General features: G+C 39.0%; 1 protein-coding gene across 9 annotated transcripts in view; it reads right to left on the reverse strand.

Annotated features, from left to right (window-relative positions):
* Positions 1 to 365: 365 nt before the first annotated feature.
* mecom (MDS1 and EVI1 complex locus) overlaps positions 366 to 20137 on the reverse strand; it is a 236012-nt gene continuing 216240 nt past the window's right edge. For 5 of the 9 annotated variants that reach the window (XM_067364506.1, XM_067364502.1, XM_067364504.1 and 2 more), the window contains 10 exons: positions 17365 to 18766; positions 17176 to 17266; positions 15505 to 15531; positions 9996 to 10162; positions 8998 to 9075; positions 7622 to 7791; positions 7355 to 7499; positions 2639 to 2878; positions 2369 to 2540; positions 366 to 2269 (listed from right to left, as the gene is read on the reverse strand). In XM_067364506.1, the coding sequence (XP_067220607.1) occupies positions 2141 to 2269; positions 2369 to 2540; positions 2639 to 2878; positions 7355 to 7499; positions 7622 to 7791; positions 8998 to 9075; positions 9996 to 10162; positions 15505 to 15531; positions 17176 to 17266; positions 17365 to 18766 (2621 nt within the window). In that variant the 3' untranslated portion in view covers positions 366 to 2140. The remainder of the gene's footprint in view (positions 2270 to 2368; positions 2541 to 2638; positions 2879 to 7354; positions 7500 to 7621; positions 7792 to 8997; positions 9076 to 9995; positions 10163 to 15504; positions 15532 to 17175; positions 17267 to 17364; positions 18767 to 20137) is intronic. The other 4 variants (XM_067364507.1, XM_067364505.1, XM_067364501.1 and 1 more) reach the window with 2 other exon arrangements.

Consider the following 20137-nt stretch of genomic DNA (forward strand, 5'->3'; position numbering starts at 1 on the left):
TCTGGGCACTTGAAAAAGGAAATTAACTTGCTGGCAATGGAGCCATCGGATTTCATCAAAAATATCTTAATTTGTGTTCTGAAGATGAACGAAGGTCTTTACGGGTTTGGAACGACATGGGGGTGAGTAATTAATGACAGAATTTTCATTTTTGGGTGAACTAACCCTTTAATTAAAAATGTTTTCACAATGCAAACAATCTTGGTCCTACAAATAGGCCTCATTTTCTTTATGCATTCTATAATTGTATATTATATTATATATTTATTTTTTTCCTGTTGAGTTTGGGTTGACATGTCTTTCATGAGTCCACCTGAAAGAGATAAAGAGACCAAGGGAGACAGAGACAGTCGGAGAGTGCACAGTCCGCCCACACAGGAGTTTTTTTATTTCTCAGTAACTCCTCCCACAGTATTGAATTATAATGCAATACAGTTACATTGTAGAAAGCATTAAAACAGAAGTACCTCAACTCACTGATTACTTTTAAAAATGGGATTATAAACATCGACAAAAAACCCAAACAAACAAACAAACAAAGTGAAATAGGAAAGATCTGGTCCTTCACCTCGTGAGGATAAACAAAATCTGGCATTTCTCATAGGTTTGGCACAAGAAATCAACATGGACCCAAACGTCACACAAGCTTGCAGACAACCATAGAAAATGTCAGGTACAGCTTGGACCAATCATGCGTTTTATGAAGAAATAATATCAGCTGTTTTTATTCTTCTTACCTTTTTTTTCTCTCTTTTCTCTTTTCTTTTTTTTTAATATATTTTACAGTTGAATCAATAAATTGTCATACAAAAAAAACCTAAGTAATATCTATATCATTTACCAGTTTTATTAGAAGTATAAGCTGTGATGGAACGTTTAATACTATCTGGCATTCAGACTTCTACAAACCCCAGTAGAGTCATGTCCCCCAAACTTTTCAGTGAGAAATTCTTCATTTCAACACAAGGGGGCGCTTGAGAGCAGTGCTATTCAGTAAACAAACTACAGTTTGCAGAGAAATAAATACAACTTTCAAGATACACAGCAATAACATTGACGACATCAACCAAGAAAACAAACAAAGCATAAAACAAAGTAACAAACGACAAGGGGGGGGGGGGGGATTAAACAAGGAACCCATGATTGTCTATAAATGAAAGACACACGAGGACGGTGAAGCTAAGGACTAGCATTCAGGCTATTTAGTGGTATGGTTCACCAACTAATGGAAAAGGTTACCGTGGAAACGATAAAATGCCCTTTACGCGAATTCTACAGATTCAGTTCTTAAACTAGTTTTTCCTCAATTTAGAAAAAAAAAATTGCTATCATTTTTTTACAACCACTCTTCCAACTTAAAAAGAAACTAATTAAAAAGAGCGTCTGTTTTCGCACAAACTGGCGGGAAAGTGGGTTGAAGGTAATGCAGTGCTTTAATTAGACAGAACTTGAAAATAGTCACTGTCTCGCTCCTTACTCCCTTTTTTTTAACAAGCAGCGTCAGTGAGAGGTCTAAAGGTCACATCTTTTCTGTTTACGGTTTTTAAATTCACAAACTTCTGGAGAATATCTTAAAAGAGAAACACTAAACCCCTCGCATAAGTTCGCAAACTTGTACGTTTCTGTACAAGACCTAAACGAAACGGTTAAAAACACACATGGTAGTGTTTTGTGTCTGTATTTGCGTGTGATGTTGTTAATTGTAAGTATATTCACAGGCCGGTAGGCGTCCGTCACATTTGTCTTGTGGAAGACTCTTATCTGTTACTCTTAGTAACCTAGAGGACAAAACTCACAAACATGACACCAACGTTTCATTAGCAATCTCAAAAACTGTTCACCAGCTGCCACTGCTGTGCAAAACATTGGAACTTGACAGAATAAATACAATTATTATTACGTATTACTACTATTGTCATCATCGTCTTCATCATCACCATCAATATTACTGACACTACTGTCATTCCTACTAACTGTACTTGATAAAACAGTCAATCAATCAATAATTTGTTCATGTACATGGGATCTTGGTGCATATGGTATAAGTGTACAAGGATTTGGGCACTTGTGCAGGTGAGTGTGTGTGTGGACCGGTAGTGTAACACAATGTTAAGTTAGGTCACATGGTTACACGGGGGTGTCATACGTGACTGAGAGACTGAATGGCGCTGGGTTCTGCAGCGCGGGCCAAACTGTGCCACATCGGGGCATTATGGGTAGACGAATGGAGTGGATCCTTATCAGCTAGAGACAGCATCATAGCATATGCCTATAAACAAGAGAGACATACCGTTATACACAAACTATGGAAAATTTGATACTTAATTTGACTATAGTAATCAAATAAGTACATTTAATTTTGTGATACCTGTGACTTAGACTTCCTGTACAGAGGCTGCTTAATGCCTTCTTGCAGGTGGGCGGGGCCAAAGCTGCCGACATCACTGTCGCTAAGATCCCCGTCCTCCATACTAAAGTGACGGATGTGATCTAGCGTGGAGAAACTGCTGTGATCTTCATCATCTTCATCCTCATTAAACCTGAAAACGATGGCGAGATTATTTAAAAAAAAAAAAATTCATTTACAACCCAAAAACTTTTTTTTTTTTTTTTTTTTTTTTTTTTTTCTTACACGTACCTTTGTGGTGAGGATTTGCTGTTCATCTCCAGATCATCTGGTCCCTCGTAATCCATGTCATCGTTTATGATGTCATGGTCCAGACTGCTAGGCACGCCATCCTCGCTGGGTTTCCTGGCACTGTCGCTATGCTCCGCCTCCTCTTCCTCTGCTCCGAGCTCCTCCCCTTCTTCTTCGTCCAGGTCACGTGACCCCTGGCCAGGCAGGGTTTTGTCGCCGTCAAAATGACTGCCATTTAGCCTATGGAGAACAGAGAGAATCATTTGTAATGACGTTGTGCAGGCATGAGTTTTCGACTGATACGCCAATCCCTGAATACAGAAAGAAAATCATTTAGCGCTGAAACCTAGTTCTGTTTGTCTCGAACAAATAAACCACCTTAAAAAGCAGAACCACATGCCCACGCTTTCTAAATGAGAGGAAATGCTCAAAGAAAGAAGGCGAGTGTGTGTTGGAGAAAGAGACTGTTTGTCATCAGTTACGAGGGCCCCTGGTTGGCAGAAATGAGCCGCCCATCGGCAGGGCACTTAGACGGCAGGCCTCTACACTTCCTCTCACTTATTTTCAGCTCTCTTTCTCACTCAGACAGCTCACATCTCCTCTTTCCCTAGTTTATTTTCTTCTTTATCTCCAATTCATCTAATAGGCCAAATATTTAGCTGACAGTCCATTTGGTGAGTGGAGAGAAGGAGCTGCCAAAGCAGCCATTTCCCCACAGAGACAGAGGCCGGCTATCCAAACTCACACACACACACACACACCAGCCAGCCAAAGGAGACACATTAAGGCTGAATCACTCGTTTTGTCCTGATTCTACTCTTTCCTCAACTTAAAAATAGCAATTTCCCATCTGAACTTTAAAAACAGAGGGGAGAAATTGCAAATACAGAGAGGATAAGAAAATATACATTTGTGTGTACGGATGTGTGCAATGAAAATTTCTCAGAGAAAGATTATCTACATCTAATCGAGATATCTCAATTGACTATACTGTAAGAATTTTATATGTTGTCTATTAATCACTTTTTATTGCCAATGTGTGAACAGCTTGTAATGACACTTAAAAAAGAGACCTTCCTCGACTTCTTAGGTTGTCAATGAAAACCTATTTTTTAAAGATTTGGGATGTTTTTGCTGGGAAAATCAAAAGTATGTGGTTTACACACGTTCCCAAGAGCCTCTTTTCTGTTCTATGCCACATGAAATGAATGCTTATACAATGTTCAAAGCCGAAAGAGCCATTCTGTACTGTAATGTCAATGTGCAATGCTAAGGAAAAGGGATTAATTCAAACTATAGTAATGATGACCATGAATTGCAGAGCTGGTGAAAACATATCAACATCGCTATGATCAGATGCTTTCTTAACTGCTGTTTTCTCACTGCTGTCATTTTTGTTGTGTGTTTATTTTGTTTTTGAGAGGAAAGCATGCAGCACATATTTACATATTCATTTACACGTCGCTCTCAGCAGCATGTATGGCGTTGGGATGTTTGCAAACAGTTTTGTATATGATAATATTGGGGCCTTGAATCACATTCAGTCTCTTGTACCTTACGTGCACATGTGCGCAAGCACGAACAATAAATTGCCGGCTGCAGTTCACTTAATGGCCACCGGTGTCGCTAATAACAAGGGTTTCTGAATTCTGCATATAGCCCCTTTAAAGGTCCAGTGTGTAGGAGGATCTATTGACAGAAATGGAATATAATATGCATAACTATGTTTTCAGTGGTGTAGAAAGACCTTACATAATGAACAGTTTTGTTTTTATTACCTTAGAATGAGTCATTTCTAGCTACATACACCGCGGGTCCCCTTACACCGAAGTCGCCATTTTGCGCCATGTTTCTACAGTAGACCTAAACGGACAAACTGGTCTACAGAGCGTGTTTGTTTGACTCAAAGTCACGTGATTTCAGTAAACGAGGCATTGTTACTTCATAAGTGTTTCGAAATGTTTCGAAATTTCAATGGTTCACCACTGGGGGGGTGTGATTTTGGCAGTTTGATACACGCTCCAAACCACCGATTCGAAACAAAAGATTTGTAAAGCTTTATGAAGCATTGTTTTGAAATCGCCTATCACAAGATATTTTTGAATAAAGTCATTATTTTGTTTTTTTGGTGCACAAAATGTAGCTTTATAACATTAAGGTTGAACCACTGTAGTCACATGAGCTGTAAATATGTCTTTAGTAGCTTTCTGGGCATTTGAAATTATCTTGCCATCAATGCAGGCCTCACTGAGCCGTCGGATTTTATCAAAAAATATCTTAAATTTGTGTTCTGAAAATGAATGAAGGTCTTACGGGTGTGGAATGACATGAGGGTGAGTAATAAATGACAGAATTTTCATTTTTGGGTGAACTAACCCTTTAACAACCTCCATTATGTCTGCTGAGCTATAAAAGAGCAACCTCTGACCAATAACATTTTCCTCTAGGTTTCATCTCTAACCTCCGTTCTTTCCTCAGATTAGCGTAATGGCGCGAGGGTTAACCCTTTTCACATCTCGGATAATCCCCGAAATCACCCCCTCTCATCACTCTGCACCCCGCTAATACCGCGAGAGAGGGAACGCGAGAACGAGAGAGGCGGCGATGGCGTGATGATGAAAAAAGATCGGCTAATTAGAGAGAGCTGTGGTAATTTGTGGAGGATAAAGTATCTATCAGGAGCAGTCACTCTGACAGGAAACATTCAGCGACCTCTGACCTCCTCTCCCACACCTACTTCCTGTTCACAAACACATGTTGGGACCAGATGTGGGACGCGCAAAAACACACACAGTCGATGTTGTAATGACTCTAGGATCCTTTTAATGAAACAATGAAGAAATCAAAAAACAAAAGCCTGCAAGATCTTTATCTGACTCAATCTGTCACACACACGGATGACCAGGTCAAACATTTAAACCGTCATCCAACCTGATGATCATTTCTGGGAAATGATCAACGGTAATTATCATATGCAGATGGCAAAATTCATGTACGCACACGCAGCCAAAAGTCAACAGCGTTCTGCACGCGCTCGCAATCGGCCAATCAGTAATCACGTCCTCCTGGAGACCTGCCCCAATCTTTGCTCTTAAAAACCGCAGGCGACAGGGTAATGATTAACAACCATACAGAATATATGTACACACACAGATACGTTCACATGTGCGGTTAATACACACTGCAGTACCAGTCCGTTCCTTTCATGTGATGGTATTCACTCAGAGGTGAGGGTTAATGAATAAGGCATGAGAAGTGTTGTGTTCAGTAATGTTTGTGTATAATAACCTCCATTCTGCCTGAGGCAACTAGCGCCAACTGATGACTGACAGCCTAATAGACACTTCGTTTGCGGGTGAGTTTACGTGTGTGTGTGTGTGTGTGTGTGTGTGTGTGTGTGAGAGAGAGAGAGAGAGAGAGAGAGAGAGAGAGCCTGCACATGACACATGAGTGAAGTTTGTTTGTTAGTTACTAAGTGTAAGTTTGAGTTCATGTGAATACCTGAAATTTAACATAAAAGATCAATTTAACTTCTGACATACTTTGAACTGATAAAAAGAAATAAAAATAACTGAAATGAAGTTTTTAAAAAAAGTCATTAAAAAGTTATCTAATAAAATATAATAAAATTGATACATTAATAATATTATAAAATAAAAGTCCGATTTGACAGAAGGAAATGGACTGAGAGCCGGTGTAAAGATTTATTTGAACCTGTGCCACTTGTACAAGCTCAATGTTTGAGCAAACTTTATAGTTTCATACACAATGTGTATCTGATATGAATAAAACTACGGAAGAGGATTAGGGCCAAGCAATAATAAAAAAATAAAACCATCTTAAGATTAAAGTTAAATTTCGAGAAAAAAAGTCGAGATGAAATGTTGAGAATAAAGTCATTAAATTACGAGAAAAAAGTCGTTAAATTACGAGAACAAATTTGTTTAATTACGAGAAAAATGTTAAATTTCGAGAAAAAAGTTGAGATAAAATGTTGAGAATAAAGTAATTAAATTATTAGTTAAATTATGAGAACAAATTTGTAATTTAACTAATTTGTTCTCATAATTTAACGACTTTTTTCTCGTAATTTAACAAGTTTATTCTCAACATTTTATCTCAACTTTTTTCTTGAAATTTAACATTTTTCTCATAATTTAACAAGTTTTTTTTCTCTAAATTTAACAACTTTAATCTCGAGATGGTTTTATTTTTTTATTATTGCTTGGCCCTAATCCTCTTCTGTATAAAACACTTTGTCAATTTATAATTGAAAGAATTATTATTGCAGCTTCCATAGACATCCATAGTATGGAACTGGATTGAACAAACTCTAAATGTCTTTTTTATGTAGTACTTTATTTAAATGTCTGAAACCTCAAATAAACATTATGTGGTTAAAAACACTGAGTAGTTGTAATATATGAAAAGCACTGAGCGCGTCCGTCTCTGGCTCAGCTCCAGCCACGTTTGAATTTAGCAGTGATGCATTGAACGTTATAATCACATTGCTGTAGTCGTACTCGTCAAAAGGTTAAAATCAATCCCATTTCGGGGGTGGAGGGGGAACAAATTGAAACTGAGGGGGCACGAATCAGATCTGAGGGGGCAACGCCCCCTTTTGCCCCCTCGTGGCGCCGACCCTGCCACTAAAGGTTATATTTTGTATATGACATTGTATTTATTAGTGTAACAGAGGAAGAAGATGGTGTTTACCCTTCCTCGGAGTGCGACGGAGATGTGGCGTTCCGTGCCGTGTTACTGATGAAGTTTCTTATTTCATTAAAATACGAGTCCTCCTTGTCCTCCAAGATGGCACTGCCACTGTCCAGCTCTGAACGGGGCGACGACATCGCCGTGCCTAAACATGATATACAACACATAGTAGTATAATAAATAATAATAACCATTAACAGCTGCTAACAAATGTAATTTACAAAGTGATAATAAAATTGTATATATATATAATATGTGTGTGTATACCTGATAAATTACCATTCTCGTGCTTTTTGAGGTGCCGGTCCAGGTTGGTTTGTTGCCCGAAGCAGCGGTCACAGAGGTGGCATTTGAAGGGCTTCTCTTTGTTGTGGATGTTACGGATGTGACGCTGAAGATTTGATGAAATACTGAAGGAACGATCACAGTACTTACATCTGCGGACACACAGATATACACATGTACATAATTAGACAATACAGCATTTACAATATACAGACACGAGAAATCAAACTCTCTCGCTTTATCTGTTTCGCACACACGCAGGGTCCTAAACACATGATTGAGTGGTCATGAACTCTTTGTCTCTAATCTTTGGCCAACTCAGTAACACTCAAACTCTCTCGTCCACATCCTCCCACTGCCTTGAAAACGACTGCATGTGCCAAGTCTCTTCACGCAGAATTATCCCGTATGATTACGTGATCATATCTTCCCCTCGACCGTAGAGTTGTGCGCTAAACTGCGTCTCCCAGGAACCTGTTATCTCTCCCTCGCTCTCTCCGTCTCGCCCCCCTCCAAAAGCAACAGAAAAAATAGAAATTAAATCGTAGTTAAAGGCTGATCACCGGCTCGTTTAAAGCCCTGCCAGCACGAGGAGATTGAGGCTATCTGGAAAGTAACACAGCCCTGTACAAACCTCCCCTGTGGTCAGACGGACCACAAACGCAGTGTGTGCGCACGCCTGTTTCTGTGCAGTATTTTAATACTCCCTGAAAGAGTCTGAGGCCCAAACACGGGCCTAATTACCCAGCTGCCTTTGCTGGCCCACAGCTGTACGGCACTCATCGCCTCTATTATTCATGCACACTTCCTTCAGTCTCCTTGTCTGTCTGTCCTTCTGTCTCGTGGACTTCACCTCACTCTCTCCCAATGACAATAACTGAATATTTCAAAGACAAAAAATCACATTTAATATAGAGATTTCCATGATATTTTAGAATTTTATTAAATTTCATGACTTTTTTCTGTCCTAAAAAACACAAATTTAACCTCTCTCATAGTTCCAGGACAGGACAGGACATTTAGCCCTAAAATCTTTTCCCAAAGATGATATCTGCTTATATCATGGTTATATTTAATGACACACTCTATATATATTGTGGACAGATAATACTGGCATGATTGAAAAATGTAAACAGAAATGACATGCTTTTATAAAATGAAGATAGCAGTCAGTAATTGGTATCATCTCAGACCCATGGTATTACCCATATTTGGTCATTAATACTCTCGGATTTATCCACTATTCTTCGTTGTATACAGGAGTACACTGGTCTGCTACATGCTATTTGCTGAGTATGTGAATAACTGATTACATCATTCAGTATATATTAGTGTGTGTGTGTGTGAGAGTGTGTCACCTGTAAGGCTGCTCTCCTGTGTGTGTCCGTAGATGTCTTGTAAGGTTGGCCGAGCGTGGGAATATCTTGCCACAGTATCTATAGGGGAAGGAAACAGATCTCCAGGAACAATACTCAGCAATACACACACAAACACGCTTCCCAAAAACCCCCTGCATTCCATGCTCAGTGCTGTCAACACTCATTAAACATCAAACAAAGGTTTACTGAAACATCTTATTAATAAAACAAACAAAAGTTATTATAAATATGATCACCATAATAAATGATATAATAAATAATAATTTAGTTGATCCTAGGGTGTAATAAAATACACACATTGGCGATAAACATGATATTTAAAAAAATAAAATAAAATTAAATATGATATTGTGTCAATACTACATGTACAATAATATACGTAAATAATCCAGTGCCAGTTACTGTAGTTTATAATTGAAAACATATAGTTTACTATATAATTTGTTTCAAATTGTTTAATTAGTTACTATACAATTTGGTTTCTTTTGTTTAATTAGTTTTATTTGTTCACCAGAGCATTAAGTAATTAATTACTGTAATTTAATTACTTTCCCTTGAAAAAGTAAAGTAAGGAATTACTCTTCATTTTTCTGTAATTAAATTATCCTTCTCCCTTTGGTCAGTTCAAGAATAATTTATGCAGTTTTATATTATTTATTTGAAAGAATTAAAAGAGCAGTTTCATGTCTATATTGTTCATTTAGAATTTAGAAAGTAGTTAGTAATTAGTAATGCAATAATTTTTAGAGAAAGTAATTAGTACAGTAATCTAATTATTTACATTTGTTTGTTTAGTTACTATACAATTGGCTTTGTTCTGTTTAATTACCATTTACTGTTTTTAGATTTGTTTTAATATATATATATATATATATATTCACTCATGGTATTTAAAAAGTAGATAATTCAAGTGTTTTTTTTTATAATTTATGGCCATAATGTTCTAGGAGGAAGTCAATGTTCATTGTCATGGTTACCTGCAGGTGTAGCGCTCTTTGCCCTTGCGTAACAGTGTCTCAGGAAGGGTGGTGGGCGGAGCCCGGAAGTCGAACATGGAAGGAACGGAACGCATGATGTCACCACCGTCTGGCTTCAAAGAGCTGAAGGATTCCAGCTTTTCGGCCATGTTTTCAATCGCCGACATCTGTGGGAGATAGAGAAAACTTTTATTACCTTATTGTGAGGTCTTTAAGGACACACATGCCCACTTGTGTTACCCACATTTATTGACATGGAGTTGCGTTCTACCGCAGATGTGTGGGGGGAAAAACACCGACCGTGAACTTTCACTCTCGGATAACAGTGTGAAATGCTTTTACTGATCTGTAATGTCCAATTTTGGCGCACAAACACAAATAACATTGCACGTTATAAGAAGGACCACACATGTGCGCGCACACACACACACACACACACACAGATTCATGTGGATAAGAACCACTGCCAATTTACTAATTAAGCCTAACAGTTGCTTTCATCAGAAATGGACACACTCTCAAAGGGGAAGGAGCTACATGTGTGTGTCAGCCAGAGAATGAGAACAACATAAGGCCTGTGTGTGTGTGTGTGTGTGTGTGAGGCGCACTGAAGAGCAGGAGTGATTCATGTCCTATGTTGGCCATAAAGCATTCAGTGCACAATATGAGCAGACAGCACATTCGTCAATATGAAAGATGTTGACATTACTGATCAAGGCTGAGACAGCAGTAATAATGATATCATAGGAAGGAGAGGGAGGGGACGCAGCTGAGGGAGGGAGGGCTGGAGGGTCCCTGTAGGCGAGCAGGCCTATCAACCGCGGCGCAACAGTGAGGGCTTTCTGAAAGCACAGCGGATTTGCATTATTTCATGTGTGTATTGAATTTTCCCCTTTTCTTATTTCGGGTTTTGGTGACAAATCAGTCCTGATTCACAGTGAAAGTCATACATGACACACACACGCACACATACTTGCATACATTAACACACACAAAAGATGCCTGTTTCCTTCAACAGAAAATACAGTACAGACGTTTTAAGAAAGAAAGAAAGTTTCTCCTAGACACCAATGGAGAGGCAATGGGGGCTTGTGACTCCAACTCCCGCCTGATCTCAACAACGTCTCAAATTGCGCTCAGATTTTCTGTCTCCAATCAGAAGTCAAAGATTTCAATATAAACTCAACTCATTTCTCATCAAGTTCCTCCAAGACTAAGTAATCTGAGCTCCGTTATGTAGGATGATATAGACAAAAAGTTTGTTGACATACAAGTGAAATGAAATTAATGTGGATGGAATTGCTTTGGTAATCTTAGAAAAATGTAATATCGAGATCTTTGCAGGTATGAGATGTTTTGTAGTGTTTTCCTAGAAGAAAAATATAAGAAAGAAAGCGGATAAATCTTTACAAGTAGCCTATTATGTGAATGAAAAGGACAAAAAAAGGGGGCACTGAAAGAGAGAGAAAGATCAACATGAGATAATTTGGACGTTTGATGAGGAATGACAGCTGGGAGTTAAAGTTCTCCATTGGAACGTCAGGATCACATCCTCCGGGAGGATGTGAAGTGTCAGACCTGTTTGACACCAACTCTCTCTCCCTCTCTACATAAATCACAGACAGAGAGAAGGAGGGTGAGATGGACAGAGACACAGACGTATATCTAGTGAACTACTGTCATGTATCTAGATGGTGTGCTTTCTCTACTAACGCTCTATTAATATTAGCACTTCATTTTTCTTGTCTTTCCCCCCTTTTTTCTATTTCTATTCTCTCTATTTATATTTAAAAAATCCTTTGCATAACTGGGACTTGACATGGCATTTGCACTCATGTTGATTTGATTGCTTCTGTTGTTCTCATTTATTAGAAAAGCGTCTGCTAAATGATTCAATGTAAATGTATTAGCATCTATAACTCAACAAAACATTGTAATTTTTCACTTATCAGCCTGACCACTAAACCACAACACTAGGAGTAAACACATTTTTATCTAAATGAGCGCGCACGCTATATAAATATACAGTCATGTATGTATTCTGTCATAAAGTAAATATATCTACACTACTGGACAAAAGTTTTTGAATGGTAAGATTTTTTTAATGTTCACCTCCATTCAAAAGTTGTTGTTGTTGTTGTTTTTTTAAAGAAATTAATACTTTTATTCAGCAAGGATGCATTAAATTGAAAAGTCACAGTAAAGACATTTATAATGTTACAAAAGCTTTCTATTTGAGATAAATGCTGCTCTTTTGAACTTTCTATTCATCAAATAATGCTGAAAAAAAAATTATGCACAACTTTTTTCAACATTGATGTTTTTTGAGCAGCAAATCAACATATTCGGATGATTTCTGAAGGATCATGTGACACTGAAGACTGGAGTAATGATGCTGGAAATTCAGCTTTGATCACAGGAATAAATTACATTTTAAAATATAGAAAAATAGAAAACAGTTATTTTAAATTGCAAAAATATTTCACAATATTAATGTTTTTGCTGTATTTTGGATCAAATAAATGAAGCGTAGGTGAGCAGAAGAGACTTCTTTTAAAAAACATTAAAAAATCTTACCATTCAAACACTTTTGCCCGGTAGTGTATATATACTGTAATTAATGAACATTTTCCCTTTAGTTTTGACAGATTTACTATATCTTGTTTGATAGATAGAAAAATACCGCAGTAATTTCATGTGACTCCTTTCGATTTTCTGAAGAGAAACTGTGCTCAGATTTACCAAAATAGTAAAGTCTGCAATCAAAAGTACATATTAATACGAGCTCAAACATGATCTGCACTATGCTATCAACATTAATTTAATAGCTCTATGATCTTACTGCATGTCAACAATTGTCTCATTTGTGTCTATTTCCATTTCTCCTTGGGGATTTTAGAAGAAACATCTGAGACAAAGTTCCATGAAACATAACAGACTCCATTAAGACTTCTGAGCTACGAAAGAGCAATAAAACCTTCCTCCGGGCCACAAAGTACATATAGGTCAAAAAAACACATGTTCGCATTCACACATGCATATTTTATAGTCCTTTTGATTGGTCCTTGAAGTCTAAACATATTACCATAGATTGGTATCTCTATGATTGCTGTAACAACTAAGTCCAAAGAAATCTGTGATCGGCAGCGAATGGACTTCCTGGATCGTTAAGTAGCCTTCACCCTCTCCATCTCTCTCGCTGTGGTAGGGCAGCTGTTGAGTTGCCCATTCTCAGTAGTGTGTGTCTGAGAGGCCCTTCATTAGTAAGAGCTTTTTCAATTGTTGATCTTATCAGGGTACCAGATGTCTTGGTTCTGGAAACCCCCCTTGTGCTATCACACACACTCAGAGAGGGGTCCCAGAGAGACTGTTACCCCTCCAGTGATGCGATGCCGTACGGGGAGTGTCGCCACCCCAAATCAGAGCCGTGGTCTGTTACTCTCTCTATGTAAATAATCACATTCACTGCATTATCAGTGGTAGCCATCAGAAATAACAACTGTTCTGTCTGGTTAACACACACACACTGGCACACAAGAGTGCTCCAAATGACACATAAACACTGCAGATTCATTCACACAGGCACAGTCAAAAGACATTCTTCCACTGTTTCATTTGAAGACTTGTTGTGTGTTTTATATATATATAGAAGATCAAATGTGCTGTTTTATTGTGCTTAAATCCAAAAAACGAATCAATCTGTTGCCATGCATTGAACAAATAATAGAAAAAGTGCAAAAGAATGGATGTTTATCAACTAAACGTAAATCTTCTCTGAATGGAAATGACTTTGGACCATATTTAGCTCCTCCAAGTACGATTTGAGCCACTTTTCCACCATCAGGCCAAACCGTTTTCATTGCTTAACAGTTCCATTCTGTGCCGATTCGGTCCAGCAAGTGCGGACATGGTTTAATTTTCCATTGTGGGGCTGATAACAGAGCTCTTTGGAATGTAATACAAATGCATCAGTCTTACGGAGTTTTATTGTTAATTTGTTTACGTCGCTCAAATATCACGCTTAGCCAGCTACAGAGAAAATGGTAGCCAGGCAACAAACAGGTGACCAATTCTGAGTGGTGACGTCATGTACACTTAGATGTACATTTGTGAACTTCCTTAAGCACTTCCCCTCGGGGGAATCCCCACCACCATTTTGAAGTGCGTTCAAGTGAACGCGGGAAGTTTATTTGGACAGACCCTCGCCTCGACTCCTCGATTTTGACAGAGGGAGCGAGTCTACTCAACATTTACACTTCAGGCAGATCCATTGACCACAATGCACTATGATTGTGACGTCACAGCAGACTGTGCTTAATTTACCCCCACCCCACACACCTCTAGTGTATGATATTGGCGTTATTTTGAGTATTTGAGTAATAAATGACAGAATTTTCATTTTTGGGTGAACTAACCCTTTAAGCTGACATAGCTATAGTTTATTGTATAGTTACATTTTTGTTTGTGTATTTTTGAATAGTTTATATTTAATATAAATATATGAATTTATACAACAGTTCTGTCTGGTTCTCGAATCTGATTGGCTGATAGCCATAGCCAATATTTCAGTGATAAATATAAGAATATATTCAATATATATATTTAAAATGTGTTTATATTTCATTTTTTAACAGCCCGGGCATACATACAAGCCTACAGAATGGTGCATAAAACAAATTCATAAGGAAAAAAACTGTAAATAATAAATCAGCGCCATTGCGGATTCCAAGTGATCAATGGTTAAGGCGTTTCATTTAAATACATTTCAAGGGTTCCGCCAGTAGTGGGCACTCATGCAACGTAAGCAATGACGTACATCTGAGTGAACGAGACGGAGGGAGGTTAGCGAGGGAAGGGCATAAAAAATTGGACTTAAACACAGCCTCATTCTACCAGCATGGTTCAACGGTTAGCCAACTGTGATGAGAACAGTTGCCGTGCCGAACCAAGCTCAAATTCAAGAAATACAACTGCAACTGTTCCTTACCACACTGCAAAAAATGCTGTTCTTACTTATTTTATTCTTGTTTTTAGTCAAAATATCTTAAAGTTCTTAAATCAAGAAGCATTTTCTTGACAAGAACAAATTATTTTCTTGTTTTCAAGAAAAATAAATCAAAACTAAGCAAGTTTTTCCTTAAAACTAGCAAAATAATCTGCCAATGGGGTAAGCAAAATAATCTTAGTCCAAACTGAAAACAAGATTATATAGTTTATTCTTGGTTTGAAATAAGATTATTTTGCTTACCCCATTGGGGGTATTTTGACTAGAAACAAGACAAAAACTTTTTTTGCAGTGCATTCTTAGAACCGTTTGGCCCAATGGTTGAAATGCAGCTTTGGCCCATGCATTTGTTTGTTTGAGCCATGCATTAAATCTAGCATGTCATGTTAATAGTGAGCTGCAGTGTACATGTAGCAACAGGGTGATTGACATGAAATTATTAAGCATGTGAGTGTGTGTGTGTGTGGTGAAAGCACATGAATGATTTGGTTTGGAGTAACTTACCCATGTTCTCTGATCAGGCATGCGAAACTGGGGGCAGGACAGAAGGGAAACAGCAAATCAAAATCAAGAATCAGACTGATTGCGTGTGATTATGCAATGTGATGCTTAGTAAAGGTTAACATCCCACACTTATACAATTTTATTTTATTTTATCCAGTGGTTATCTAACTATTTTTTTTTTTTGGTGGAATGGAAGAAAATAGCAAATATAGTGTTTTTTAAAACACTAAAGATAAAATATTAAAAATATATATAAATATAAATATATATATATATATATATATATATATATATATATTAAAAAAGTAAAATATGAATATAATAAAACAATAGTAATAATTATTATTATTATTATTTATTGCATAAAATGCAACTGGTGTGCTCTGACTATAAAATCATTAAAATTTGCATTTTAATGCTAAATTAACTTATATGGTATGATTTCTTCATCAAGCATCAAACTAACACAGTACATTTTAAACTGCCTTTCCCATAATACATCTGTGCTGTCAATAGTATCCCTGGTGCTGATTAGAGAGTCCAGTGAGCATAGTGCAGTAAAGTGGATGCTGATAGGTCACCTCGTTAGACAGTGTGTCAGGGACATGTGGATATTATCTCACGCAGACACAAAGCATACACAGGGAATAAATCAGGCCAATGAAACAGCCCATAAAACACTGTCCTGAAACAGCCAATAAAACACTACACCAGTATGCGTATATGTGTGTGCTTCAGGGTTTTTATGTGTACCAGACATGTGTGTGGGTTTATACGAGAACTATGTATTATTTTTACAGAACACTGATAGTGAACACACAATGACATAAAGCAGACAGGTTACTTAATACACACAAATGAGGTTACATAGACACTCAGGCACAAAACCACACATTACACTCTGACGAAATCACTCATTCCAGATGCACAAATCACATAAATCACATAGATTTACAACACACACACACACACACACCATCCAGGGATATGGGTCAGTGTCTGGCAGTTTAACAGGGTATCATATTGTGACATCATAATCAAAGACACCCACACAGAGACGTGTCACAAAGCTCCCACCCTGTCTGAATCTCACATCTGGACCTGATCACTCAGTAAAAGAATCACACGTAGGAACATGGGAGTCTCTATGCTAATGCTACAACACTGGGGCCCTGTAAAGCTACTGCCAACATACTGTAGCTATTACGTCAATACTAGCGTCATGAGGAGTTATTTTGTCAATACTGGAAATTGCATTCAATGGGACAAGTAATATTATGTTAGCATTTAAAATTGCTTTGAATTTGGTTAATGTACTGAACTGACTTTAAAGCAGCTGTAAGTGATTTCTGCATCCAAAATACACTAAACTAAAATGTCATTATTGCACAAAATGTTGACAGTAAAATAATGGGATTCTTGATGTTTTTACCATGGAATTTATGCACCATTGGTGCACTATTGGTAGGAACTGACAGATGAGAAAGCTTTCAAACTGGTCATGGTGCACATATAGTACTTTTTATCTGTGTTTGAGTCTAGAAGAGCTTGCAGTAACAATGACTGCAATGACACAGAAAGAGGCAATTGAAAATAGGCTAATGATTTGTGCAGGACTGTGGGGATGAGGTGATAAAGTTAGCAATGGGAAAATATTCAGACAAATCTCACCTGTGGGTGAAAGAGAAATCCAGGAGCCGGCCGCATATACTTGTCCTTGAGGACTTCGAATGGATCATTCATCTTTCTCTTCTCAACCCTGCTGATGTTAAATTTCTATCAGTTCTCATAGCGAGTTTAACCAAACTAAATCTATACCGTTACGCTAACACAGTAGGAAGCACATGTGATTGACAGTACCTGTAAATGGGATCCATGAAGAAAGGCGTAGGTCTCGCGTGTTGGAGGGATGGGTCGGTTTTGGGTGGCTCTGGTTCCACCCTCTCCTCGCAAAAGACGGGGTTCTTTTTTAACTCGTCCCCTCTTACGCTCTTTCCTCGACTTCGCCCGCCAAGACTGAGGTCCAGTGGCTGATCCTGGTTGGCTGATTGTACATGCGAGGCTTCTGGTTTTGAAGGGGCACAGGTGGCCGCAAGACGTTCTTCCTTCCGCTTGGTGGTGAGGTCAAAAGGTGATTCAGCGTTTCTGCCCTGAAGTTTTTTACCCTCAACTGGAGGGCTTTCTGGCTCCCCTTTGTGGCCTGGAGGTCTAAGTTGCTCCCTTTCAGGGAAAGGATAGACTGATGGAGAGAAGGCAGGAAAGAACGATAGAGGGAACATGGAAGGGTATGGCAATGCCCCAACTTTTTTGTCTTGCAGGCCTGCAAGTCCAGTAGAACCAAAGTATTTCTCAGCAATGGAGGCAATCGCCTTGATCGAGTCATTAACAGCACCGGAAACAGCCGTTTGCTCGTCCAAAGATGGTGGTACGAGCCCCGGCACAGGGAAGTCTTTTCCATTATTGATGTTACTACTACTACTGGAGCTAACAAGAGTTGGGCTTTGGGCATCGCTGAACCCGCTGGATTTCCTTTTCGGCCCTTTCCCATTTTCCCGCACTCGCACTCTTTCCCGGTCACTTTCTGCTTCACTCTCCAACTCTGAACCTGAAGTGCTCTCCAGCTCACTCCCACTTGGAGTGCTGACGTCGTCCAGATCGCTACTCTCCGACTGGTCGCTCATCTTCCCGCCGTGCCTCGGCTTGGAGACGGATCCTTCTCTCTGACTCTCCATGCTCTCGCCCTCCCCGTTGAACGAATCCTTGCGTAAACTCTTCAAGAGGTCATGCGACCCAGAAATGGGTGAAGATACCAGCGGACTCTTCCGTAGTTCAGTGCTCGGAGGGCCATTAATGGGTGATGTGGATGGGATTAGAGGGGGCCGGTGATAAAGTCCCGATGGGAAAAGTCCTGGAAAACTGAACGGGAATGCTGGAGGGGCTGCTGGGAATGTCAGCCCACCATGGTGCCGGTTCGTCCCAAAATAGTCTGCTAAACCAGGACTCCCATGGCTCATTCCAGCTAGTGCGGACTTGTCCAGGCCAGGGGTGCCAGGGAGGGCCATGCCTTGGGCAAATAACCCTCCTGCAGCAGCAGCGAAATGGTTTTTACCCTCGCAGAAGCGCCGATGTTTGTTTAGGGATGACGTGGTGCTAAACATCTGGCCACAGTCTTTGCACTTGATCTGAGTGCGACAGTCTGCGTGCATGCGCTTGTGGCGGCACAGATTGGAGAACTGCGTGTAAGATTTGTGGCAGACCTCACCTAAAGACAGTGAGACATGGACATACGGCATAAAAGGACGGTCGGTTTTGTCATGTCGCACACATCCATTAACAAAACAAACAAAAATGCAGGATAAGCAAGGATGGCAGATAAAAGAATGCAATGTCACACGCAGGTGCACACACACACATACACACAGACAAGGACATCACAATGGCTCTATTTTAAGCGTGAGAAGGAAACAGAGTTGAATGAATCCTCTCCCGTAGGTCCGTTCCCATGGACCAAGCGACGTCTCTGTCTATCATACACACACACATATAGCTCACATCATTACACACTATCTTCAAACAACATTCTTGAAAACTCAAGATGGATCCTAAACTCTTGTTCATGTCATTGCACACACACTCCGTCCTCACGGCAGTATATACAGTTAAATCCTTAACGCACACTCCGAAAGTAATAAAATCACCCTATACATTACCAATCTAACACCTCTAGTGTGAAATGAAGCCTTTTAACCACCCGCATTTCTCATCATAATCACATATCTTATTGCAAACGTGACATTTTTTGAAATTTATGGAAGCTAGGGAGTCTAGCAGGGTGGTTTTGCTAATCCCTGTCAAATTGCATGAGGTGTGATGTGCGGAATGAGAGGATGTTCTACCGAGGGATGTGTTTATGGAGTCGGTCACTCACAGAGACTGATCAAGAGATGGGATGTAAATATTAGTGCAAGGTAAGAGGACGACTTAAAGATAAAGCAAAGAAAATTCTATCATTATTACTCACCCTCATGTTGTTCCAAACCTATATGACTTTCTTTCTTCCGAAGAATAAAAGAGAACTCTTTTTGTCCATACAGTGAAAGTCAGCGGGGTTCAAAACAACATTGGATCCCATTGACTTTCACAGTATGGACAGGAAGAAAGAAATTCTGTCAAGTTTAGAACAAAACAAGGATGAGTAAAAAATAATGACAGAGTTTTTTGCTAAACTATCCCTTTAAGAGTTCACGGTGGGTTTTTCTGTACACACACACACATACTTACTGCTTGGATATTGTACATTCAGGAAACACAGCAGACATACACACACACAGACACACACTCCGCTTTATAATTGTGAACAAATGGATAGACTCGGATGAACAGGTGTGAAATCTGGGGCGTGTGTGAGGGAAGATCTGTGGGCACTTTAGAGTGCTGTGTTTTGTCAGGTCTTAATAAACCGTAACAAAATATTATAAACACATTCCGCAGTGGTGAACAGCAAGTAGTATAATAAACGTGCATGAGTGTTTGTGTAAAAGAGAGATTTTCTCTTGTAGTTTAACATAATTTGCAATATTTTTGTCAATGTTTGTTTTAGTAATGAATGCAGAATGAAGTATATGATCACATA

The sequence above is a fragment of the Chanodichthys erythropterus genome, chromosome 17, assembly GCF_024489055.1.
Source record: "Chanodichthys erythropterus isolate Z2021 chromosome 17, ASM2448905v1, whole genome shotgun sequence".
NCBI lineage: Eukaryota > Metazoa > Chordata > Actinopteri > Cypriniformes > Xenocyprididae > Chanodichthys > Chanodichthys erythropterus.